Source organism: Xiphophorus maculatus, chromosome 19 (genome assembly GCF_002775205.1).
Source record: "Xiphophorus maculatus strain JP 163 A chromosome 19, X_maculatus-5.0-male, whole genome shotgun sequence".
Classification (NCBI taxonomy): Eukaryota; Metazoa; Chordata; class Actinopteri; order Cyprinodontiformes; family Poeciliidae; genus Xiphophorus; species Xiphophorus maculatus.
In genome coordinates, this window is record NC_036461.1 from 5,367,748 (window position 1) to 5,386,044 (window position 18,297).

An 18,297-nucleotide genomic window follows, 5' to 3' on the forward strand; every position below is an offset into this window, starting at 1 on the left:
GTGCAGAATTAAAAATACACCTCTGTCCGCCTCTACAGACGTAACCACAAGCTTCACTCATTTCCTCTGCGTCTCTTTCCACACCGGCATTTACGTAGACGCCAGACTAAAATCAACATCTGCGATAATTTAACACCTTTTGCACGAGGTGATTTCACAACAATGTTTGACAATGTCTGCGGTGATTACCAGGAAAGAGCTGATAGCGATGAAATGCAGAATAAACTGAGAATTGGTCGCACCATCAGATCAATTCTTCCCAGTAAGAAGTAGGTCAGGAATGATTTGAACATCTAAAGCAGATTAAGGGCATCCTGTGTCTAAACCCGGCTACTTCTGAGTCATTCTGTCAGATTAAAGTCTGGAAATCTGCTGCCACCTGCTGACCAGTTGAGGAAATGAGACCTAAAAACTAAAAATATTATGATTTCACTGAGTTAAAGTGACGTGACATTCACTACAAGACTTTAAGACAGCCATTTATGCTTGTGGACGACATTTGGATTTCTGTAATTCTTTGTGTTTTATCTAATCTGTAATCACAATGGCGTCAGCAAACAGTAGCTGATGGGAATGAGACGAGACACGCCTGAGCTGGAAATCCCACATCAAGGAACCAGTTTAGATTTTTTTAGCTGCTTTGAATTTTTAAAGAGTTTTAAAAAAAGATTTTTTTTTAGGCTCTGAACCACTGGAATTTGTGCAAAATCTATTATTTATTGATTTATTTTATTAATAATATCATTATTAACATCATAAAAAATCCATGCTTTGCTTTATTTTCACTCTGTCAGCATATATTTTAAAAACAAAAATCTCTCCACCTATTATTTAGCAAAATTAAATGATTTTGGTGATTCTAGCTGACGTAAAACAGGAAAAGTTTAGTTTAATTTAACATGAAACAGAAAGAAAAAGGGTTATTATAAGCTCCTACTGAATTATACATCTTAAATTCGTCCTTGTCTAATAAATCATCATCTAAATCACTTGTCAAACTAAAAGCTGAAGTTTGCCATCAGTACTTTTTGTCTGGTTGGTCTTTGATATGCAAAGTTTGGTTTTGCCCAAAATAAGCGTTCTGCAGAAACTCTCTGGCTTCTTTGTTCTTTCTCTCTTTCCTTCCTTCCTCATTCTCTTTCCTTCTTTCTCTCCTTCTCTCTTTATTTCCTTTTATTCTCTCCTTTCTTCATTCTTTCTTTGAATCTTGGTTCTCTCTTTCCTTCCTTCTTGATTCTCTTTCCTTCCTCCTTTCCTTGTGTTTTTTTTCTTTCCTGATTCTTTCTTTCTTTCTTTCTTTCATTAATTCCTTTTTCATTCACTCTTTCATATTCTATCTCTTCCGTCCCATTTCCTTCCTTTCTCTCATAACCAGTAACTGGGAGCTACCAGCTTAACCAGACTCTGAACAGAAAATCCATTAAAAACTTCGACATTCATCTGCCAAGACAGAATAATTAATCCCTGGCAGGAGCGACAGTTCCATAATTAAAACCGCAAAATGACCTGAAAATTCAAATTTCCTGAAAACAAGGAAGTGTTCTGGTGCATGAGCTGCAACAGCGGCGGTGTTGTTCCCGCCTACAGGTGATTATTCTCTGACCCATTAGCAGTGTCGCTGCGTCATCGCTTGACACTAGCCTGACAGCCTCAGACAAACAAACAGAAAATGTGTTTACATGAGTTACATAACATTAACTTCCAGACAGCTGGATGAATCAGGATTAAAGCAGGAGGAGCATTCCTTCACAGATTGTTGGTTCATCAAAAGGTACAAATAGATTAGGGCTGCAAATAACAATTATTTTAGTAGCCGATTATTCAGGCGATTAATCAGATAAAATGGCTCTTTCTACAGATTTTTCACTTAACCACTAACGCCTGTTTTATTCTATATTAAAATACATCTAAATATGTAATTAAACAATTAAAATAATTTTTTAAAAAACATAATTTTATTGCCTAAAATGCAATAATATAACATTCCTTTAGTGAATTTGAAACAGGTGAAGGTAAAACTGCTACTTGAGGACTTCTGGGTAAATCATATATACAGGCTAAGATTTTTTTATCTTAAATGCAAAATATATACATAATTTTGTCCAGTTGTGACTTTATTATTGCTCTTAACCTTTTAAGGTCGACGCCCGCCCTGTGGCGGGCATGACGTCATGTTTCTGTGTGTGTTTTTTGCTCCAATGTGATAATAAATTTTGTCAAAATGAAACAAACACTGTAAAATCACAAAGTTTAGGATGTTCTGAAAATAATGATACCAAACAAGGTAAGGTAAATAGTTTTTATGGTGAAAATATAAGGGTAAATTCAAAATTAGACCAAAACGGCCATTTAGACCCAAGACTCCAAAGGGTTATTAATATGTTGTTCTTTCAGCCATTTTTAAAGTCTGACACTCCAATTAATTGATTACTATGGATGCTCCGATCAGGTTTTTTGCTGCCAATACCGATCACCCATGAGGCCGATCTCTGCCGATCACCGATCTCTGCTGATCACCGATCTCTGCCGATCACCGATCTCTGCCGATCACCGATCTCTGCCGATCACCGATCTCTGCCGATCACCGATCTCTGCCGATTGCCTGGATTTACTGTTAATTTTTTGCTTTAGCTAGAAATAATACTAAGTGATCTGGCAAAATAAAAAAATTATCTGGCAATAATTCACCTAATTTAGACATAAACATGCAAAACAGAAAGAGGAGATGAGCTGCACACGCAGGCTGAGAAGTGAGATACATGTGATTGTTTTGGTGATCGGTAACAAGAGACCGTGATCGGCGATCACCGATCGTACCCTTTTTCAAGGAAATCGGCCGATTATGATCGGTGGCCGATCAATCGGGACACCTCTATTGATTACTAAATTAGTTGATGATTATTTCAACAATCGATGAATCACAATTAACCTAATTAATCGCTCCCGCTCTAAAAAAGGACATCTGCAAATGAAGCAAGAATAAGAAAAGCACAAGCTGAGCATGTTTACTTTCTCACAGTATTAAACTATCACATTTAATAAGACTTTAGTGCAAACTTTATTGCAGCTGCAGAGCTAACGCTAGCGATTATGTGGAGCCTTGAAATATGCAAACATGAGGCAAAAAATAAATAAATAAATAAAAATGTTGCCATAAGTAATAAAATAACTTTGTTGTTTTTGGAAGAACGATGTTCCATTTATAGTGTCTTTGTAAAAACAAAGTATTACAGATTTAAACCAGGAGGATTCCTACAGACTGAGCGTTCATGCGGCACTGACCGGTGTTTGGAAACAGCAGTAAAGCTGCGTGAGGTACGGGTGACAGCGGGCCAGCGACAGCACACGCTTCTCCGTCATGGTGCACTCGACGTCGTCGTCCTGCAGGATGATGTCCTTCTTCAGCACCTTGATGGCGAAGACGTGATCTTTGCTGTTTAGTTTCGCCAGCATCACCTGCAGAAACCACGTAGTTACAGTACACACATGAAACAGGCAATTTCTCAACTGCTGGCTACCGAAAGCAGCTTTGAGCAATTACAATTAAACTTTAGATTTAAGGCGATTTTGTTGGGGAAAAATAAATATATATCATTTTTTATTGATATTATGCTTCATTAGGAATGAAACAATTAATAGATGATAGGAACAAATGTCCACTGTTTTGGTAACCGACTAATCATTAAGTGGAGTAACAGTTAGCGATTAATCGTTGACGTGTTTACAGTATTTACATGAAGCAAACAAATTCAAAGTCTTATCTGGTCAATCCATTTAATTTGATTGGATTGCTAGTTACTGTAAGTAACTGAGTAATTATAATTAGTAAGTAACTAAGATTAATTATAATTACTCAGTTACTTACTTAGAAGACAACTTTGTTGGGGTAAAATAATTATATATTGTTTGTTATTGGTATTACACTGCATTAGGGCTGAAACGATTAATCGAATTAATCATGATGAATCAATTATTGAAACAATCGTCAACTAATTTAGTAATCAATTAACTGTTACCTTGACAAACAGTTTTTTTTTATATTACACTTTACTGGGACTAAAACATTATTCTGATTAATCAAACTATTTGTGATTCATTATGATTAATTGATTATTAAAATAATCGTCGACTAATTTAGTAATCAAATAATCACAACAGACTCTAAAAAAAGTCCTTTGCTGACGGAGTATCATACTCAGCGCAGTAATTAGGGAAAAACTGTACCATGAAAATATACATTTTGCATTTAAGATTCTAAAACATATTTATAGACTGAGATTTTTTTTTATCTCAAATGAAAAATGTACATTTATTTTATCCAGTTTTGTTTTTATTAATACTCTGAATATGATGTTCTATTAGCAAACAGCCTTTTTTAAGAGTCTGTGTGCTCCAGTTAATGATTATCTCAATAACCCATTAATCAGATTAATTCTTTCAAATCCTACCACACATCTGCAAATAAAGCATGAATAAGAAAAGCACAACCTCAGCATGTTTGCTTTCTTATAATATTAAAAAATCACATTTAATAAGACTTCGGTTCAAACTTTATTGCAGCTGCAGAGCTAACTCTGGCGATTATGTGGAGCCTTGAAATATCCACTCAGAATGAATACTGGTTAAAAATCTTCATGCAGAATTAGAACAATATTCCATTTATATTTGTGAAAATAAACTTGTTCCATTATAAAAGCTATGATTTTTTCTCCCATAATCCCAATCATTACAGGATAATTCCCATTGTCGCTCGAAGTCGTTCCCACCTTGCCGAAGCTGCCTTTGCCAAGAACCTGAAGGAAAGTAAAATCTGAGATCCCCAGCCGCGGGGTATCCGGCCGAACCTCCGTGGTCGTACTCTCTGTTCTCTCAGATGACTGCCTCCTCGGCTCTTTAACCTGCTGGAAAAGATCGACAAGTTCACAGAGATCCAGAGGTTATTTAGAGTAATGTGAAAAAAGTTTTTCTACCATTGTGTTTCGCTTGGAGAGTCCTCCGGCCTGCAGACCCATCTCTGCTAGCTTGTTGGCCAGCTCCACGCTGTTGACGCCGCAGCTTGGGGCGACGTTGCCTTTGCAGCGGATGTGAACATTCATTTTACAAACTGAGAACAGGAGAATAAATACACCAATTAGACAAACCAAAAGATAAACGAGATCCCAACTTTCATATTTCTTGTACTTTTGCAGTGCAGGCCCTGCCGAACTATTCCCCACAGCAGCGAACCACAGTGGTCACAGAAGGTTGGAGACTTGTAGGTGTGAATGCTGAACTTGTGAGGGACGTTGATGCTGAAACCTTGAGTTTCATCCTGCAAGAAAACAACAGAGACAGTAAATTAATCAGGACAGGTCAGATTAGTTAAATGAAATAAATTAAACAGACGCAGAAAACCACTTTGTAACTAATTTAGCGCTGTGAACTTGAAAAGAGAAAATCCAACAAAGCTGCAACTTTCTGACTGAAGTCTTGAGCTTTTTATTCCAAACTACCACAACGTGTTCTCTGCTTAATCTAACTTCTGAGTTGCACCAGCAAAAAAATCTGCCTAACATCATACTGCCAGATGAGATGGTGTCCTCCACCTTTCTTATTTTGGGGGGCAAAACACTAAATCTTTTGTTTCTCCTAAAATAAAAGGCCTCTGCAGATGTTTTCCAGGTCTTCTTCCTTGCAGAGCGGCCTTTCAGTTCATATCAGATAACGGCTCTTCCCAGCTTTCATCAGTATCTTCACAAGGTTTTGCTTTTGTTCTGGGTCAGATTCGCACATTTTGCAACAACAAGCATCACATTTTACCCAGGGATGAACCAGAGTTATGAAAGTCTGCATCTGTCTTCCTGATATCTGTTTTCTCATGATGTCACACAAGGAAGTGGCGCGTTTGACGGTAATTTATCTAAATGACGTGAATGACATCTTTGATTTTGTAGATGTTTACAAAGGCATAACACTTTAACAGTTTTATTGTATGTAATATTTTGAAGAAAGTCATAAAACAACTCTGTAGAAAAATCTCTCCTAATTATATCATTTATCAAACAGAAGGATGTTTGGCAATCCTCCCTGACTTAAAACAGAAACAAAATTGTTTGATTTAATGTGAAAGAACAAGCAGTGTATGTAAATATTGAGTTTTAAGTGCGGTGGGATTCCTGGTCTAAATGTGTAAAATGCCTTAAACAAGCGTTTAAATTACTGGGGATGGTGCCGGTTTGATAGGTCTTCAAGCTACTGCTCTCAGACATCATTTCTCTGAACTTCCTCCTAATTTGACACATCGGCATTTTAAACTCCACTTTTGACACTCTGCACGCTTTGCTATCACTACTTTTTGGCTTATGCAAAGTTTGGCGTTTCATCAGCATGTTTCAACATGTTTTCTTTCTTTTTACTTCTGTTTCCTTCTTCCTTTCTCTGATGCATGCCTTTTATGGTGCTACTTGTAATTTTAATATTCCTTACTTGTGGCGTATTAGAAATGTTTTATGTTCATTGAAAGAAGATTAGACTTTTATTTCTTTCAGTAATATTTTATCATGTGTAAGGTTTATTTTTGTTTGTTTGGTATTTTAGCCACATAGATTTGTAAGTTGTTTTAATATTTGAGATTTTCCTTTTCTCTCTGACATGTGAGTAATTGGACTTTTTTGGAATTGTGATATGAATACATATTTGTTAAATGTCTTTCTTTGTATCTGAGAGGAAAATCTAAAAGTATTGATCTCAGATGAGGTTAAGATCAAAGTTTTTTGCTATAAGTTGGATGATTTTGTCTTTGCTTCATTTGCTCAGAATTAACCAAAAACAGGAGAAACTTTTGCTTTTGCACAATATACAGATCACTAGTGAGTGTATCTGTAGAGATGTAAATACATCAGCAGCTCATGTGGAAAATGTTGTGTCGTTCTGGCTCAGTAGTCGACTCAGACAGAAACAGGAAGCTGTAAAGGCTGCTGATTGCTGCAGGTGCTGAGTGGGTGAACTTGCATGTGTGGGAGTGGGCTGCTATTTTAGGGCTTTCTGAATTAGCGCAAAAAGTTCCTTAAGAATGTGTGAAAAATGAAGAGAAAGGAGGCAGAAAAAAGCAGCCGTTACCTTCTCTTTGATTGATCTCTTCATGCGTGGACACACAGTAACAACCAGCTGGTGGCACCGCTTATGAACTACACACGTACACACTGAAAACACACACAGGGTTACAGTCGTTTCTGCAGCGAGGATGACCAACAGTCGAACAAAGAGGCCAGCCGGCCTGCACACCTTGACACTGGTAACCTTGTTTTCCGAACACACCCCTGCAACAGAGAGGAAACAGTCAGATCTCCTCCAGACAGTTTCGGCTCGGTTCCGGCGGGTCGGACTCACCAGATGAACTCCTTGCAGTGGAAGCAGAAGGTGGGCTGACGGAGGAAAGTGGACATGAACTTGTGCCCGTTGACCTGGTGGATCCGTCGCTTCACGGCGCCCTGCCGCTCCCTCGTAAACTGCTTGTGGGTGTTTTCTTTTTTTACGGCGACATCTGCAACGAGACCGGAGGATCATTTAGGATCAAATAATGGAAAAATCAATGAAACGCCGTCCTTACAGGGGAAAACTTCACATTTATCGTGTTTCTGTATTTCAATTTTGGTCTCTACTGCTTCTAAAAACAACCCAAGCTCTTAAACAAATTACCCCCGTTTTTTAGTAATTATTTAATGTTTTATGTTGTCTATAAAAATCTTCGGAATGAAATGTAACACTGTGCGTTACCTAGCAACCCCAGCCCGTAACCTAGCAACCCCAGCCCGTAACCTAGCAACCCCAGCCCGTCGCCAAAAGATTTACTCAAGTAAAAGTAAAAAAGTACTTCTTGTCTACTCAAGTACTGATTACTTGATCAAATTATCATTTAATATTTAAAAATTACATCATCAGACAGACCAAAATATAAAGTTAATTGGAAATTTTGGGATTTTAAGGACCGAAATGACAATAATTTGTCACTGTACAATGGCTGCTGGAAAGGACAAGTGTTCTTTTGTTGTTGACTTTCCATCCAGAAACTTCTGCATTCTTGTTAGTTGTGCAGGAGGCTCTACTAATAATTTTCAGACAATAGCGCATCTGTTTGCAGACATTTTCATGTACAAGTGAAAACGTCAAGTTGTTTGGATTTAAAGTGACAAGATGCACTAAAGCAGCTCATTCTGAATTGACCAGACTAAAATCATCATATAAGAATAATTTTGTGAAAAAAAAAAAAATTTGTAGTAACTCACAGCCATAGAAACAGGCTCACAGGTTCAGTCATGTAGTTCTGCTTTGTGTTATTGCTTGTTTAGATTTGGGATTGTTCAATAAAGCTCTAACTGTGCACCAACTTCCTAAAATGTAAACAAACTAAACAATAAGCAGAGAGCCGTCATAAGTTATATAAGGATTTGGTTTCCCACCTCCAGCCATCAACGCACCATGAACTCCCACTTAGAATGTCGCGTTTTATTTTTGTAATATGTATTTTATTATTTTTGGATCCTACACTTAAAACTGTTTGTTTAACAGTAACTAGTAGGTCAGTGTAAATGACTATATTGTTGTTTTAAGACTATTTTCCAGTGATATATTTATAATGGCATAATACTGCAGGTTCACTCTGTGAAACACCAATGGGCTCTTTGCACCTCAGCTTCCGCGTTCGGGGAAAAGCGGCTCAATCGTTTCCCATCTATTGGAAAAGGCTCTTTCCACTGGGTGTTTGCAGGGCTTGTCCAAGTTAACAATTAATGATGACCATCGATCCAAAGCCCCGACAAATAAGCTGGAGAAAGGTTTTAACATGTTCGCCTCGATATACACAGATACGAAGGGGAGTTTTACTTTCTTTAAACTTTGTGGCTAACATTAGCTTTAGCTTATGCTAGACATTTTTCTTGTAAAAATGTGCTATTTAAGTATCTAAACATTTTTCATCATTCATTAACGGACAATGTTTTTACCTTATGTTCAAGTATATTACGTGGTTTATTGTCGTTAGTGTCAGAGACCAAGTAATGGGGATTTTACGGTTCAGGCTTTTTGCTTCTGTAGCCTGAGGAAACACAACAAGCCCATAGCTTAACAGTAGAGCAGCTCTGGTGTCGGAGTTCTAGTTCAGCTGATGGTTCAGGTTCAGAGTTGTTGCTTTTAGAAAAATATGGCCGTGTTCCTTAAGGTCTCCGTGTTATTTCGCTTTATTAGTTTTGCATGTTTCTTGTGAAGCAGGACGGTGTTTCCAGCAGTGCGTACAGGCGGATCAGTAGCTCGGCTGTCTGGCTCTGGTCTGCTCTCTCGTTCCCATAAACTCTTTCAGGCTGAATACAGAAGTGATTCCATGGAAATAACACAGGAGGCTCCTTTACCTTCTGCTTTAGGCTGAAGAAGCTGATCCAGAGTGAAGTGAAGGCTGTAAACTTTGCTGTGCGGCGTTAGCTTTAACTGGTAGCGACAAATATTTACAAGCCACTGTCTTCTTAATTCAGGATCGTTTGGAAATCCATGAAAACTTAAAAGCCCATTATACTAGGAAGACAGCAATGTTCATAGTATTGTTTTATTTGCGTCTGAAATACGACTTTGTCTTTTCTAGCTGTCATGGTAACTCAAAGCGGAAACAAGAAAGCCACATTTGCGCATGCGGTTGTGACGTCAGCGCAGCAGGTGCAAAGAGCCCATAAACTTAACACCAGAACTGGAAGATATTTTAAATATCCAAAGTAAAACAACATCCAAAAACAACATATAAAACAGAAATAAAACCAGGCACCACAGAAACTGTAAATAAAATGGATTCTGAAGTCTTTAAACAGGATTGTCCATCAAAACATATTAATAATCAGAATGGAAATTATCGATTTGTTTTCAATTTATCATTAATTAATTGATTAACTACAACATGCTCAGGCCAGAGATGAAACACAGACTGTGTGCAAAATTCTACATTTTTCACCATTAATAAAACAATTTGAACATTTCAGTGCAAAACGTTTATATAAAGTTTTGTTCTGCTTTTGATCCCATTCTGAAGAGGGCGTGTTTATTTATTCCACCAAGTCATGACCAGGTATGCCACCTTTTCCTCTCATTTATGCACATTTTTAACATTTAAGGAAAAGCTGATTGAATGGAAATTACATTTATATTATTTTTGTCTCTGTGATCATCCCTCAAAGCAGGGAGTCAAACTCATTTTCATTTTGGACCAAAACAAAAAATCTGAATGTTCTTAAAGAGCCGGTTGTGCCAGAATGTGTGGATAAAACCCATTAATTTGCTAAAATATCTACAAATAGTTGTTTCAGCATTCGATAAGTGTTTCTTTAAATTAAATAATACTGAACATCTTTTCACACTGATCAGTCCCTCCAAGATTTTATAATTGTCTTTGTGTTGATTTTGTGGTGCTAATTTAGAAATATTTGTAAGAACTTTACACAATACTTGCGCTAATATATGGTGCTAAATGTATCATTTAGCAGCTTTTATTAGCAATACAGCTTTTATTAATCGCTGTATTCAGCATATCTGTCAAGTTCACAGATATAACTTGACATCAAGGCTGAAGCAGTCGTCACTTAAACTGTTTTTGGCCAATTTTGAGAAAACATTTCAGTAAAATCATAAATCTGTAGGTTTTGTGTGAATTTTGCAGATTTGTGAAAAACTGTGGGGAATTTTTGATGTAATTTTTTCTAGTCTTGAGGGCCACACAAAAAGCTACGGCGGGCCAAATTTGGACCCCCGGCCTTGAGTTTGACACAAGTGCCCTAAAATTACCGCCTCAATTTATTTCCGCTGCTTTAAACATTAAGTAACGTTTTTTTAAATATGTGCTGCTCACATTTGGGACTGGAGACTGGAAGATAAACACAACTTTTAGGTGTTGGTGATGTTGGACACAAACAGGGTTAAAAAACTGAGTCGCAAATGTTGTTTATAGATTCAGTGAAACATAATCAGTTCTGTTTGAGGTGTAGTGTCCTATTTAAACTCAAAATAACAGACAGCCAATTAGTGGTATTATAAAGCTAATCCAAATTTGTGTTAATGTTGAACAGCATTTTTACCGTTTTAACGAGTTTAAATTAATAAAACGAAACATTTTTGATTGTTGAATAACTTCAGCAGCAATTTACAATAAACTTGTAAAGTAGGAGTGCAAACGTTTTGCTTTTATGACATGTCAGATTCCACCTGGAAAAGACATCTTCACCTGGTTCCAAATGGTAAAGGGATTCAGGCAAAACAAAAATAAAATGCATCATTTGGTGAAATGAACGTTAAATACGTGTGAATTATGTTTGACTTCATAGCTTCTTTTAATATTTGCACTTCTTCCACTAAGCAATGAGTTGTGTAAGTATAGTGGAGAGAAGAAAACCACATGAGCTATGGAAACTTACATGCTGAGCCCACACGCTGGCCTGTGAATAAAAGCTGCGATACTCTGAAGAGTGTTAATTTCAGTATAACTAAAAACTTCCTTACACTTACCAACTTGTAAGAAACATTTTTATATCGCAAAAATTTTTGCATGTAATTTGAGATTGTTTTTCTTTACCTAAATAGTTTAGATAATTTATTACAAAACATGTTAGTTACATTTTTTACACAAAATCATCTTAAATAATGAGATTTTAGTCGGCTCAGTTTTGTATTTTTATTGGTTTTAAGGCGTCTTGTCTCTTTAAATCTAAACAAGCTGCTGCTGGCCGCGCCACTAACTCAACGTTTACACTCGCACATGAAAATGGCTGCTACCAGATGCACAATTACACAACTGTACATCTTTGAAGAGCAGAAGTGGAGCCTCCTGCGCAACCAACAAGAATGCAGCAAGTGGTTTCTGGATGGTAAGTCAACAACAACAAAAAAAAGGTCTTTTCCAGCAGCCATTGTACAGCGCATACAGCAATAAAGCCAGCTGACCAAACACGCTGCAGCTCAGTTTGGGTTGCTAGGTAACAGGACTGGGTTGCTAGGAAACAGCGCAGCGTTGCATTACTTTCCAGAGGTTTTTGAGACAACATAAAACATTAATTTATAGCCAAAAAACATCTGCATAGTTTTTTTAAGCACTGAGGCTGTTTTTAGAAGAAGTTGAGACCCAAACAGATAAAAATGTCCATAATGTTAATTTTGCATAATAGGTCCCCTTTTAAGATGCTGACATTTCAAGCACAAAGGTCGATTTACTGCATCAGACAAGGTCTTTGCATCAGTAAACTTGCATAAATAGATTCTGCTCGATTACGGTAAGCAGCTTTTTTTTTTTTTTTAAGCCTGACACTTTTTTTCCCGCCTAGTTCATTTTTCTAATTTTGAAAGCGCAGACTTCACAATATAATTATTAATATGTAAGAAAATACATGAAAAATATTCATAAATCCAAGAATAAAACAACAAAAGACCTTTAAAAATGGTGGAAGAAATAAGGAAGAAAGCCTGGCTCTTTGGGGTAAAATTATTTTTAAACTTGCAACATGTCTATTAGGTATTTTTAGGACACTTTAAATTTAGTTGGTTTTTTTTCAAGTTCAAACCAAGCAAGGCATCAGCAAAAAACAGAGGAAGAAGTTCTGTTTAGTAAGTATGAAATAATAACCCAGAGGCATGGTGCAACAGATCAGCATGAAGCCTCAACTTCTCCTTTATCATGGCAGCAAGTCACTTCCACCCCTCTAATACAAACCAATGTTTCATGATGACCAAGTCAATTAAGTTTGTGTGCAAAAGCTTTGAAGTGTTGTGGAAATTTAGCTGACAGCTGGCATTTGTCTGTCAGCTAACAGAGTCACACAGTGGCACATGCATGCATGCCTGCATGAATGCATTCAAAAGATGTCCGCCACGGCGTCAAAAATAAGAAGCAAAGTCATCGCCCTACCGTCGGTGAACGATCCGGTGAGCGTAATCAGGACGTAAACCTTGCCCTCTGGTTCCAAGTCCATCTGCAGACAGATAAACACACAACGTTGTTTATGTGTTCAATGTTCCTGCTGAACGCCCCAGCAGGAAACGGAAACACAAAATTAACATTTGGCCCAACTACAGAAGAGTTTATTACCAGAAAGTATTTAATTTACAACAAAGATGTCATGTTCTCTAGAAAAACGAGTCAAAACGTTACAGGAGCAGAGACAGAATGCTAATGCTAATGCTTCAGGATGCAGCTTTGCCATTTGCATCCCTCTGGAGGATTTTGGGTGGCAAAAAGGGAACAAATCTGACCTTCAAGCATTAGTGGTTGATACAGATGATGAAAACTTTCCACATTTTTAAAAAATAAATAACATCATCTTTAAAAAATAAGACTACCATTTATCAACAAGGTTTTTGCATTCAGCTTAATTTTGGAGTAACTAGAAACACAAACATTAATGTTTGTTTTTCATAAAAGAAAATGATCATTTCTATCTACAATGATTTACACATCCATTTTTATGAAATTGTTTATTACTGAGCAGCTAAAATAAAAGAAGGCACCAAAAGCTTGTTTTAAACATTTTATATATAAAAAAAGGGTTTTTTTTGTTCAAATTAACAATTTTGGCCCTCATGTTGAAAAGTTTGAACTAAACCAGAAACACTTGGTGAGATTTTGTTTTTTAGTGTTCTCTTACATGAGTACAATATTTGGCGACTCTACCCAGAGCATAGCTTTCATTCCTTTCAGTCTACATAACACTGAAAAAATCTGACGGCCTTTACAGGAAGGCGGTCCGACGGGTCCGGCCGGTCCGGCCAGTCGAGTCGCAACTTACTTCACATGCTGGAAACCCAAACATCACAGAAACTTTTAAAGATGGACACCGCCCGCCTGTCAAGCCGGCAGGCGGGGGTACACATACTTCCTGCCGAAACCACCGAGTGGAAACTCGGATCGCTGAAGTAAGATCTATTTATGTTCGATACACCCTTCCTGGAAAAACCTGACAGGGCACAGACAGAGCCATGTGGAGCATGAACGCAACCAACAGGCGGACTCACTTAAAATAAAACTATGTTTTCACTCCAGCTTAAAGATCCCTGCTCCTGTTTTCAGTCACTTTCTGAGTCTAGACATAGTTCAGACTTCCAGCCTGACAGCCTAAGCCATGCAGGTCGATTTCTGGGCAAGGCCTTGTATGGTAGGCGGGTTGGTGATGTTTACCGCTCCCTGGCCTGAGTAATGAGCAAGGCAGCTTGTATTTTTATCTCCCTCTGATTCAAGTGGAAAACCTTCAGACTGAACAAATTAATCTGCTACTGTGTGAAAACCAATTAACCCATCAGAGGCAGGTAGAGTAGCCAAAACATGTACTACAGTAGGTTTTTTTTTAGCAATTAGTTAATGTTTTATGTTGTCTAAAAAACCTCCAGAATGTAACATTGCCCTGTTACCTAGCAACCAAAGTCCGTTACCTAGCAACCCCAGCCCATTACCCAGAGATGCTCAGGGTAACCAAGTAAAAGTAGCAATACTTCAACATATTTTTACTCAGGTAAGGGTAAAAAAAGTATTTGGTAAAAAGTCTACTCAAGTACTGAGTAACTGATCGAGTTATCAGTCATTTCATGTTTAAAAATTACATCATCAGACGGAAGAAGTTAAAAAAATTAAGTGGAAATTTTGGTAATTTAAGAACAAAATGACAATAATTCATAAAAGTAACAAAAAATAAAATCAGGCTAAATAAATTATTTCCAAATCAGTTTCTTTCAATAGAAAACTTATGAAACTTTAACAAAGACTGCAGGTGTGTGTCTGTGTCTGGTGAATTTCTGGTTAAAACATGTTTGTTTTTCATTCAGTGGGTAGAAAAAAAAGAAATTTTACTCAAGTAAGAGTAGAAATATTTCAAAATAAGATTACTCAAGTAAAAGTAAAAAGTACAGCATAGTAAAAGTTTTTTTTTTTTTCAAACAAGTAACTCAAGTAAATGTAATTGAGTTAATGTAATTAGTTACTATCCAACTCTGGTAACAAGCTACATATTTACTTGAGTAACCTCTTGGAGTATTTTTACTACACTGTACTTTTTACTTTAGTAAATTTATTATGAAGTATCACTACTCAAGCAAGAGTAGTGATACTTCATAGTAACTGTAACTTCATAGTAACTGAGTAACTTCATAGTAACTGTAACTTCATAGTAACTGAGTAACTTCACTGAATCAAAACAAACATGTTTTAACCAGAAATTCAACAAACACACACCTGAAGTTTTTGTTAAAGTTTTATAAACTTCATATTGAAACAAAATTCTATGGATTTTTTAAAATTAGGTTCTTTATATGAGTTATTGTCACTTTGGTTAATAAAACCCCCAAATCTTATAATCCTATATAGTGTACGCCTTTTCTCAAAAGCCACATCGGTAAACCATAAGCAACGAAGCCTCCATCAACCATTCATGCAGACATAGAGCTGCAACTAACGTTTATTTTAGTAATTGAATATTTTGACAATTAAGCGGAACAAAAATAGGCACACACTGCAGATTTTTTACTAACACTTGATCTGTTTTTTTATTAGAAATACATAAAATGATGCAAATAAAAATTGATTTAATTCATTTTTTAAATAGGAAAATAAGTATTTTATTGACTAAAGTGCAATAACAAAGCATTCCTTTAGTGAACGATTGATCATTTGTAGAATAGGATGCATATTTTTAACATTAACATCTTCTGTAGAGTCATTCCAATTAATGATTAATCGATTACAAAATTAGTTGATGATTATTTCAAGAATCGATTAATCATGAATATTCATGATTAATCGATTCAGCCCTGTATGATACATCTTTAAACAAAAAACAATGTATATGAAAAAATGTTGAAATAAGAAAATAAAATTTTCAGATTCTCTTTGTATTGATACAACATTACACTGAGTCATTAACAATCAGTTAGTAGTTGATTATCATCATCTCTAGGTTATTCACATAAGATTTGTGACTTTTTTCTATTTAATAAATAAAACTGACACAATTACTGCGCTGGTGGGCCTACAGCACAGCTATTGTAGTAAAACTGAACCACAGAGGAGGAAACCTTAAACAACTTTAAAACAGAGGAAGGTGGGTGGAAAATGTTGAGGGTCGTTTTTAACCTACTTTCAGTTTGTTCTCTGCTTCTCAACTCGCGCCTACAAATACTTTAATGGGGAATCAATAGAGAGGGGGCAGCACAATGTGAAGTGCGGAGGTGTTGAGCACCTAAGGAAGTCAAAGAGCGGTGGAGTCATCTGCAGGCGGGAGGCGAAGGAAGCTGACCTTTTGGTCTAAAAATGTCAGAGAAATTCTGATACAGCCGGGAACCGTGAGGCTGCACTGCAAAAACACAAAGTATTACCAAGAATTTTTGGTCTAGCTTCTACAGCAAATATCTTAGTACATTTGAAATAAGACAAGACTGACTTACAAGTAACGTTTCAGCTTTTATAAGTAAATAATTCCTTAGTATTGATGAAAAAGTACTAGTTCAGTTAGCAGATTATTTCACTGGTTATAAGTGAAAAAATCTGCCACTAGTAGACCTAAACTTTTTAAATCAATATTAGAGGGAATGTATTATTCAGAATTCACATTTTGCACTTAAAAAAACAACAACAAAAAAAACAAACATCCAGACAGTTTTTGGCAATAAGTTAATGTTTTTTGGTGTCTGGAAAATGAGCCGTTTCAAAAGCTCCCAGAATGTAATGTTACAGATCAGCAGCCACTGGCGGTTACCTAGCAACCACTGCGGAGCTCACCCGTTACCTAGCAACCCAAGCAGAACTCCGGCACGGTTGGTCAGCTGGTTTTACCCTTAGTGGAGTTTCTACTATTGCTTGTTAAAGAAGTACGCCTCTACAATTGCGCATCTGTTTGCAGCCATTTTCACATGCGAGTGTAAATGTTGAGTTGGGGGCGTGGCCAGCAGCAACATATTTAGATTTAAAGTGACAAGACGCCCTAAAACACCTCAAAATGGTCAGATCTGAGCAGACTAAAAGCTCATTATCTAAGAATTATTTTGTGCAAAAAATGTGATTAACATGTTTGTATAGACCTATTCTAACTGGTTCAAGGAAGTTTAATAGGTCACCTTTAAGGAATAATTTACTTAAAACAAGTTTGCTATCTTGCTTTGTGAGTTAGTTTTGTCTTATTTCAAGTGTACTAAGATACTTGCATTAACTAGGTAAAATTTTGTATTTTTGTGGTGTGAACAGAACCGTGGGCATGGAGACGGGGGGGAACACTATGTTTGGGAGCAAACTGGAAAAGAGCCAACAGAGAAGACAAGCGCTTGGCTGTGAGCCTCTGAGAAAATGATCAACAGGTGGGAAAAAAGTGCGATAAACAGCAGAGTGGGCGTGTAAAGGCTTGCACCAGCCCCAGCGCTTCGTCTGCACAACAAAGCACCAAAAAAAAAAAGAAAGAAAAAAGACGCAGCCCATCGTAGTTCAGATCGAGCAGATAGCAACCTCAAGCTGGGGCCTTGAAGTGAGAAATACATTTGCAGACCAAGTTCCAGTTTCACACCACTTCCTCACAACCAGCAGGGTCTCAAAGCGCATGCTAGGTGTTGTTTTCTGCAGAAAGCTGGGGCAAAAAGCGCCATGCATTTCTGATTTCTACATGAAATTCATCCTAACATTAAAAAAAAATCCCACAAAATCTTACCAAGTATTTTGGTCTAGTTTTTACTTTAAATATCTCACCACATTTTAAATAAAATCAAGTAACTTACAAGCAACTTTTCAGCTGGTTTTAAGTCAGTGATTGCTTGAAATGAATGAAAAGGTGCAGGTTCCACTGGCAGATTATTTTCATTATAACATGGGTAAAGTATCTTGTTATAAGTGAAATAATCTGCCCATAGAACAAGTACTTTGATGCCAATAATTAGGAATTATTTACTTAAAACAAGCTCTTGTATCTTGTTGCAAAATAGTTTTGTTTTATATCAAGAGTACCAAGACATGTGAACTAAAAACTAGATTGTTTTTGCAGTGCATGTGCTTGTAATAAATTATAGCGTTTATCTTTTCAGCAATTTAAGAAGGAAAAACATTTGGTTAAGTTTTAAAAATGAATCTTTGGTTTGAGTTTTTACAGTTAAACCTTTAAGAGAGGCATTTCTGCTTTTGTTTCTAAAGCAAGAAGCTCTGCAGCTTTTCTGGACGCGCTTCTCTGATGTCTAAATGTTGTACATGTGAGACAGTCCTGACAGTTTTGCTGTTGCAGAGAGAAACGTGCAGCCGCCCCAGGCCTGAACAGGCTCAGCTTACACTCCTGCAGT

At 36.8% G+C, this 18,297-nt stretch overlaps 1 protein-coding gene across 2 annotated transcripts in view; it reads right to left on the reverse strand.

Moving 5' to 3' along the window:
- prkch (protein kinase C eta) overlaps window positions 1-18,297 on the reverse strand; it is a 39,702-nt gene that overhangs the window by 15,416 nt on the left and 5,989 nt on the right. Inside the window, exons 2-9 of one of the 2 annotated variants that reach the window (XM_005801097.3) lie at window positions 12,908-12,971; window positions 7,369-7,522; window positions 7,264-7,298; window positions 7,099-7,181; window positions 5,182-5,311; window positions 4,971-5,104; window positions 4,767-4,898; window positions 3,283-3,456 (exon numbers count right to left, since the gene is read on the reverse strand). In XM_005801097.3, the coding sequence (XP_005801154.1) occupies window positions 3,283-3,456; window positions 4,767-4,898; window positions 4,971-5,104; window positions 5,182-5,311; window positions 7,099-7,181; window positions 7,264-7,298; window positions 7,369-7,522; window positions 12,908-12,971 (906 nt within the window). Of the gene's footprint in view, window positions 1-3,282; window positions 3,457-4,766; window positions 4,902-4,970; window positions 5,105-5,181; window positions 5,312-7,098; window positions 7,182-7,263; window positions 7,299-7,368; window positions 7,523-12,907; window positions 12,972-18,297 lie in introns of both variants that reach the window. The other variant, XM_023353338.1, reaches the window with a different exon arrangement.